The following is an 8,281-nucleotide window of genomic DNA, read 5'->3' as shown; positions in this document are numbered from 1 at the left end:
GGAGGGGCGGGAAAGAGTGCTTCCATGGGATAAAGGTTAGAGGTTGAACTCTATGGAACTAAGGCTCTCTCAAAAACTTAACATAAATATTGATATGTCATTCTTCATAAGTAAAGAAAATGTCATTCTTCGTAAGCAAAGAAAACTTGTTCAGGTTGACCTTAAGGTTGGATTATCTCTGAATCTTAAAAATGTTACTTTCGATGGCTACGTCCGATTACCTATCATCACCTTCGGACATTTTCTTGAAAATGTTGGTCTATGTCGTAGGGGGGCATCAAATGAGATGACAAGCTAGGGGGAATGTCCATGGGGGGCTAATTATGGATTATCTCATATAATTAGTCATCTTTAGTATCTTTGTCCTTATATTTTAAAAAGTTATATTGAGATCTTTATACTTATGAAAATGAAAAATTTTATCCAATTTCTTCTTACCCCTCGACTCTGCTAATGAAAATATCATATGTGCTCAGTGATAAATCGAAATGAGGTCAATGATAAATTCTGTGATAATTTTATCAGTACAATCAACAACATGAGAAATTTTTTTTAAAAAAAATATAAAAAATCAAATTTCTAAAAATAACTATAGAAGAGGCGAAGGGGGAAACAGGAACCACCAAGAAAAAAATACCCTAGAGAGGATAAGCGAAAATCGGGGAAAGAAAAGTGAAACTTCTGAAGAAGACCTTGCGCTATAGGAGTTTTTCGCTCTAGAATAGAGTTTTTCACTCTAGAACATGAGAGAGAGAGAGAGAGAGAGAGAGATCATTGTTGTACCGACGGATCTTTTGTCCAAGCTGGGTGTTTAAATGATAATTTATGTTGTAAATATAGATAACAAGATATAACTTAAATGCGAAGGAGAAACCAAAGCCTCAAGGCTTGGTTTAGGGTTTATCCTAATTAATCCATCAAAAAGTGATCTCGAAGTCTACATACATTTCTGGAACATGACGTGATGATAATGACTTCGAGGTTTAGGCAGTGGTTTAACAGAGACGCACCGTAGTGATCTAATTCAGAGGTCAGACATATAGAAGAAGAACATGATCACATCACATAGATTTCAGTGTTGTTTGCAAGCTTCCTGTCAACTCACGTAATAAATTGTAGCGATGTCAACGTTCTACATCTTATTCCAATATACGAGAAACAAAACAACAAGAGGCCACCTACATCAAAATCGCAGCTTTGCCGAAGCACGTCTGCAGGTTCCCGATTCCTTGGCACGTTTCAGTGATGGGCGCTCACCAGGGCCATGTGTTCGATGAGGTCAAGCACACGGTTGCTGAATTGAAATTTAAGGATCAAGCACATCAGATGAATTGTTTACTCTTTGTGTAGAAAATGGATGTAGAATTGCAGCAGACTCTAACCTGTAGCCCCACTCATTGTCGTACCACGAGACTAGCTTCATGAAAGCGTCGCTTAATCCTATCCCAGCCTTGGCATCAAAGATGCTGGACCTGGAAGAATAAGCAGAATGTAATTAGTTAAGACGTGCTGCCGGTTTATAAAGTTATGTTCTAATAAGACTAAACATTTACCTAGAGTCACCTACGAAATCGTTGGACACGACATCGTCATCGGTGTAGCCAAGAATACCTTTCAGTGTGCCTTCTGATGCATACCTGAAAAATAATCACAGAATAAAGCATACAAAAAATTAAAACACCAAAGAGAAGAAACTTGTGCATGCATATTTGTTAATTAATGTGATCATCTCTACAGGATAGTCCAGATTGTATTCTGGATACGAGGGGTATCGCCTTTCAAGCTAAGCAATATTGGTAGAGACCGTACCAACCTGACAACCAAAAATCAATTTTATTGTTCTAGTAGTTCATGCACTAATAATACTTCTTCCTGTTCATGCACTTCTAGTTGAATGGAGGGACTTTGTTTCTTCATGCCATTGTCTTCAAAACCTAAGAGCTAACTTAATTATATGCAAGTAACATAGAGCTCCTAAGTAACACTTGAAAGAAAATTTGCTACCTCAAGTTGAATATTATCAGAACAGATGAATAAGCTAGGCAATTGAGGAATTACTGAAGCATCACAAATAACAAGGCAGCTAAAGGACAACACTAAGACGATAATACAACAGGATAAGAAATACATGGCATAAGGACTAAATAAACACAAACCAAATATATTTTGATAAGCTTGCAATGGGCTATAGGTCAAATTGAATTAAACAGAGTATTGCGTACTTAATCATTAGAGAGAGTACTATGAGATTACTAAAACAGTTCTTCGAGTGCTTTATTTTGGTAGTCTGTGTTATAATAGTTAAAAAAATATATATATCAAACATGATGAGAAAATTTGGTAATTATCAAGGCTAATATAAAAGGATAAGGCATATCAGACATCCATATAGCATGCATCCCAATGCATCAGCTGAAAAAGTAAATGGAATACGTGAAGCAAGGAAAAGGGTTTGCATACCTAATAGCTGCTTTTACATCATCATATGATGCACTTTTCTCAAGTCGGCAGGTTAAGTCTACAACAGAAACATTAGGTGTAGGAACTCTGAAAGCCATCCCAGTGAGCTTCCCATTTAGTTCTGGGAGGACTTTACCAACAGCCTACGATCCAAGGTGAAGGTAATTTCATTTAAATTCTTTTCAGAAGCATTTCAATGTCTTGCATGTCATTCCAACCTCACCTTTGCTGCACCAGTCGAACTGGGGATGATGTTCTGTCCGGCACCTCGGCCTCCACGCCAATCTTTCGTTGAAGGGCCATCAACAGTCTTCTGTGTGGCTGAAAGGAATGGGACAAACTACATGAATTAAACAACATGATAACAAATGCAATGTCACACTCGGATATTCTGTTCACATGTTATCCACAATCAAGAAAAAAGAAGAAACCTGTTGTCGCATGGACAGTCGTCATAAGTCCTTCAGCAATTCCAAACTCCTCATGGACAACCTTCAAGAAATAAAATGGTCATTCTGTAAAGGGATAGCTATGATCCCATATCACATTAAACATAAGCAAGATCCATGGCATACTATGACTCCCCATAGAGGATAAATGTTATGGATGATAGCAAATTATCAGGTAGCATACATGTATTTAACACATTGCATTGAAGATCATGTCTCCAAATCACAAACAGGAGAGGAAAACATGATTTACTAAGCTATATAGTCCAAAGTGGCAAACCTTGGCAAGAGGTGCAAGACAGTTGGTTGTACAGCTTGCATTAGAAACAATATTCATAGATGGTTTGTATGTCTTCTCATTTACACCAACTACAAACATAGGAGCATCAGCAGATGGAGCAGATATTACCACCTTTTTTGCACCACCCTACAAAAATATTTTGTATATAAAAACAAACCCCTATGCCATACATACCCCTCCAAAAAACAAGGTGAAGCAGAAAAGTCAAAACTTAGCAATATTAAAAAGATAGAGCATGCCTTCAAGTGAGCTGATGCCTTGTCCATTGTCGTAAAAACACCAGAAGATTCAACGACATATTCGGCCCCATAATCACCCCATGGGATCTCAGCTGGATCACTGGAAAAGAAGAGCATTCAATCATTTGACACTATAAGTTCCTTACTTTAGGTATTTTTTTTTAAATGATTCCTTTTTACTGCAAGAAATAATGTACAAACAAAATAAGCAGCAAAACAAAATCCTAAACCTTGAAGTTTACTAATCAAAGAGTGATTTTTCCCTACATCACATATCAAAGAAAAAGAACAAATATCTTATGAAAATCCAGTTTAACACATCCATTAAGCAAAATATCTCTTATTCAATGTGGCACAAAATACTACAGCCTAAGTAAAACATAAATTGCAAAACAAACCTTCCTATCATCCAATGTAGGAATGATTATATCTTGCTGCAGAAGTTCACATACCTTTTGCTTGTGACTGCAATCCTTTTACCATTGATTTCTAAGTTGGACTCGTCCACAACTTTGATGGTTCCTTTGAAGACTCCATGTGTTGAATCATACTTAAGCATGTACGCCTAACAGAAAAGGATACTATCATCATTACAGAAAAAAAGAAAGGGGGAACTAGTAAGGGAAAATCTGTATGTAATAAGCAAAAAAAAGGCATGAGATAGGCAAACATACTTCAACAATTTAAGAAATTGGCAAACATTTAAAATATGCAAGATGGCTATCTTTCTATTTGAGAAAGATGGGCAATATCACCATTGACTAACTAAGGTTTAAGTCAAAAATCATAGTGGAATCAGAAATCCATACATATAAGCAGTTGCACTTCTTTACTAGTTGTTGAACTGACTAAATACTTCCACATGTACAACCAATTTTAACATGATCCAACCTGAATGAAAAATAAATAAATAAATCATTTCTATGGAGTCCAAATCTTTGATGTCCATACAATAATAAAAATAAATATGAAATTTTTACTATTAGCATTGATGCACCCTACTTTTGATAAATATCATTACCAAGTTAAATTGGCTTAATCATCCAATAATATATATATATATATATGTTTATTTTATTTATTTATATATAATATATCCGTAGCAGCAAACTTCAGTAGATAATTCCAATTTCCATTCAGTAAAAGCAACAAACACTCAGTGAAACTATATAAGTTGGGTTGACATGGATATGATTTCCAATATAGTTATTTGATTCAGCCTTTCTCGTGTTTCATTATGATATCTTTCACATGCAATAGATGCAGCTGAGTGTGGAGTTTTTCAAATATCATTCATCTAGAAAATTATCTGATCTAAGAATAGCCTGGCTAACCTAATTACTCTGAAGATGACAAGTTTAATACTGATATGGTTTCTAACTTAGACATGCCATGCTTAACTGAAACACAATCTTTTTGACAGATAACGATAAAAATTATGGCCAGAGAAACAATTAGTCTAAGACAAAAACAAAAAAACCATAAAAAAATGTGAAGAGACAGGTTGCATCATAGAACAGATGTAGCATATCAAATTAACTACATGAAGCTTTTATCCATTTTTTTTTTCTCTTAACAAAGCACACAGAGATTCATGTTAATTGCATATCCATACAGCTGAAGTTGTCAGAAAAATTGTGCAAATAAAAGAAAATTAAAGTCTTCTTACCATATATTTAGCATCAATGAATGGATCATTAACAGCTACGACTTCAATGTCATCTCTTGTGGTTGCTATGCGCATTACAAGCCTTCCAATACGTCCGAATCCTACAGGTATAATAACTTTTTAATACCCAGTACTGAGCAAAATGGCAACAACATTTAGCTTCCATTCAAAATATCAACCTTGAATCATTAACAAGATGCAAGTTAAGGCAAATGAGTCACACCCCAGATAGCTTAAAGGAACGAGATAGCTTGCATAACTATTCACGTGAAACAACCTCGGTTATTTATTAATTTTTTTAAAACAAAATCTTGTATCGGTATATGCAGAGTTAGTATTTTATTTTTTTCATTGTTTCTATATACTACGTGATCAATATTTAAGGAAAAAAATAATATCTGGCATCAAATAAGTCATGTCATGTGTGGTTGGGTTCTGTCAAATACAGTTTAAAAAATGAACAAGCTGAAAGGAGCAAAGGTCATAACGTCACTCACCATTGATGCCGATTTTTGTCTTTCCACCACGTGAAGAACCTAAACAAAATATACACAGAAGTGACAGTCACATAAAGCGCTCACCATAACAGGTACGGATCGGATACATAGTGGCTCTCAATTTTCTTAATGATTTTCCTATCAAGAATTACTTTTAACGACGGGAGGGGCTTCAGTGGCTGTGGCCTTGACTGGCTGAATGCTTCTCCTCGCAACATGTTTACTGCACAACTCACAAGAAAGACAAACGCCCTTTTAGCAAAATCATTCTTCAGATTATCTAAATAAGACAACACGAAACAGTCGTAATTACAGCTTAACTGTGATGAATATATATCCACGGAGGTAAGGGAAGAACCGAAAAAACTTGAAGAGATCTGAGCCGAGCTGGAGCTCCTGATGCGAAGTACCTAAGGAAGAAGAAACAACAGGGAACCCAAGATAAGGCACACTTGGAACACCGACAAGCAATTAATAGGACATGTGCAATTTTCTCCGATAAATGTGAATCATATGGAACGAAAACCCCAAAAAGATACTGAAGCGAATCGGCAATAGAACGGTGTCGTGAAAACGAAGCGATTTCCGAACAGATCTCCCATCAAATCCACGTTAAATGGATGACTACAAGGCGTAATAGGGGAAGATAACCGGACGGACCCTGGAAGAATCGGAGGGGAAGCAGTCGCGCGATCCACCAATCACGGAAAAAGCAGATCTTAGAAGAGTCGAGAGCGCCATCGAAGACCTTCTCTTCTTCCTCTCTTTCTCTCCTTCTCTCTCACGTCTTCTCCTCCGAGAAGGGAAGAAACTCTAGGGCGTGCAAACCGGGGAAGAGAAGCGGAGGAGCGACGTTTTACGACAGGGGAGGGTGCAGCAACGAAACGGGTTTTCGCGATTTCCTGTCTCTGTCTTTCTCTCTCTCTCTCTCCGAACAGGCGGAGTTCTTCGTACTCCACATTTTAAACTACGCAGGTGCCCAAAAGCGAAAAATATAACAAAATAAAATCCTCGCATTCACCTACACCTTCAGCTTCGTTGTGTCATATCTGGTGGCGAATCGTTGGGAGTAGATCCCACATCAACCTACAGACTCCTCCAATCAGAAAGTAGGTTAATTTTTTGGGTACGATAAAAAAGAGTAGAAAATATGTCAGAAAGAGAGAGGTTTTTAAGTGGGAGGATCCCCTGTCTTAACCGTTTCAGAGAATAGGAAAGTCTCCTCACAGAACCACCCAGGATGAGTCATGACCACGGGTCGGCTGGGAGCTGTCATGCGAGTAATATTCCTGTTCATGAGGTGGAAGATTCAGGGAATCGGAGACCGTGGCTGAGGCCCCCAGGTTCTCGGGGACGGGCACACCTCGGTGCGTAGTGCCCGCATAAAAGACGCAGTGAAGCGGTGGGACGGCGGTCGTCGAGATGAACTATTGTATTCCGCTCCGCCAACACCGTCAGATCCTCATCATCAGAAGAGCGAGAGCATCGATCCGACGCTGGAAAAGGCTTAGGGCATGTGAGGCACGTGGAAGAACCAGAAACTTGATCGACGATCCTGAGGCGGAGGTTGGTGGTGGTGGGCGGGCGGAGACTCGTATGACAGGCGTGGAGGTGCACACCGCATCTGATGCTCCGCGACTTTTTCCCGTGATCTGGACCGTCGGATCAATTGAGATGGTCCCCTGATGGATGGCTGATCCCACGAAATAGCCACCAAACCCGATGAATGCTTCTGTATATAGAATGAGGTGATCAAAACGTAGAGAGAGAATCACATTTGTGAACTCCTTCACATATACATAATCGTCTCTCACGGGTACAGAGACAAATCAACGTGTTAGTTAATCGACTTACGAATCATGCGAGGCAAACGGATGTCATTTGTTTGGACCTTTGGTGATTTTTGACCTTTTGTTTTCTTCGATTTTTTTGTGTGTCGGTCTCGGAGACACAGGTTACTGAGCTTAATATAATTATTTTTTTGGAAAAGAAAAATCTAGAGAGAGAGAGAATGAGATGAGCCATTCTGTTCTGCCTCTTGAGCATTTCTAAAGGTTGTCCTCTGTAGGAATGATAAGACTCTACATGGAAATAAAGTTGAATTCAGAATAAAGCATAATTTTAATGCTCATGTCAAATCAGCACGCGAGCTGGTTCTTATCTTTTGTTTTTATTCCAAAGGTGGTGGAACAAAAGACTGGTGACTCCGATGGATCTGTCGATACACCTCTTACCTTGTTGACGAAAGAAAGCTATCGGAGAGAGGGTGGTCTTATGATTGCTGTGGATGTATTCCGAAATCTGGACTGATTTGTCGATTTAAGTCCATGAAGACGAAGGTCGAGTGTCTGTATAAAGTGAACTGGTTGTTAAATTAACATTTGTCATGAACTTGCTCTCGTTTTTGGATCCATCCAGTCGAACAGTATCTCTGTAAGTCCATGAAGACGAAGGTTGAGTGTCTGCATAAAGTGAACTGGCTGTTAAATTAACATTTGTCACGAACTTGCTCTCGTTTTTGGATCCGCATAAAGTCGAACAGTATCTCCCTTTGTTCTCGGCCCATCGCATCAATTTTTTGTTGTTTTGTATTCTTTCGGTGGTAGTCTATACCTGCAGAAAGATGTGGATTCCAGCAAACAAGTATAATTTCTATCATCAAGGAC

General features: G+C 38.3%; 1 protein-coding gene across 1 annotated transcript; it reads right to left on the bottom strand.

Moving 5' to 3' along the window:
* Positions 1 to 1,040: 1,040 nt before the first annotated feature.
* Positions 1,041 to 6,564, bottom strand: LOC135611938 (glyceraldehyde-3-phosphate dehydrogenase GAPCP2, chloroplastic-like). The gene is made up of 14 exons (XM_065107585.1): positions 6,276 to 6,564; positions 5,937 to 6,025; positions 5,768 to 5,838; positions 5,616 to 5,654; positions 5,119 to 5,219; positions 3,902 to 4,014; positions 3,450 to 3,549; positions 3,190 to 3,336; positions 2,892 to 2,952; positions 2,684 to 2,781; positions 2,461 to 2,603; positions 1,554 to 1,637; positions 1,383 to 1,472; positions 1,041 to 1,294 (listed from the first exon to the last, which is right to left on the bottom strand). The coding sequence occupies exons 1-14, from the start codon at positions 6,354 to 6,356 to the stop codon at positions 1,240 to 1,242; spliced, it is 1,272 nt and encodes a 423-aa protein (XP_064963657.1). The 5' UTR covers positions 6,357 to 6,564; the 3' UTR covers positions 1,041 to 1,239.
* Positions 6,565 to 8,281: the final 1,717 nt, after the last annotated feature.

Source organism: Musa acuminata, chromosome BXJ2-5, assembly GCF_036884655.1.
Source record: "Musa acuminata AAA Group cultivar baxijiao chromosome BXJ2-5, Cavendish_Baxijiao_AAA, whole genome shotgun sequence".
NCBI classification, from domain to species: domain Eukaryota; kingdom Viridiplantae; phylum Streptophyta; class Magnoliopsida; order Zingiberales; family Musaceae; genus Musa; species Musa acuminata.
The sequence above is the reverse complement of the archived record's forward strand: the minus strand, read 5'-3'. Positions and strand labels throughout refer to the sequence as shown.

Bases quoted from the DNA above. Each gene is read 5' to 3' on its own strand.
- LOC135611938 (XM_065107585.1), bottom strand. From the start codon at position 6,356: ATGGCGCTCTCGACTCTTCTAAGATCTGCTTTTTCCGTGATTGGTGGA. The intron at 3,337-3,449 runs GCATGCTCTATC...ATATTTTTGTAG, and splicing joins AGGCATCAGCTCACTTGAAG to GGTGGTGCAAAAAAGGTGGT. The intron at 2,953-3,189 runs GTTTGCCACTTT...TATTTCTTGAAG, and splicing joins GTCTTGCACCTCTTGCCAAG to GTTGTCCATGAGGAGTTTGG.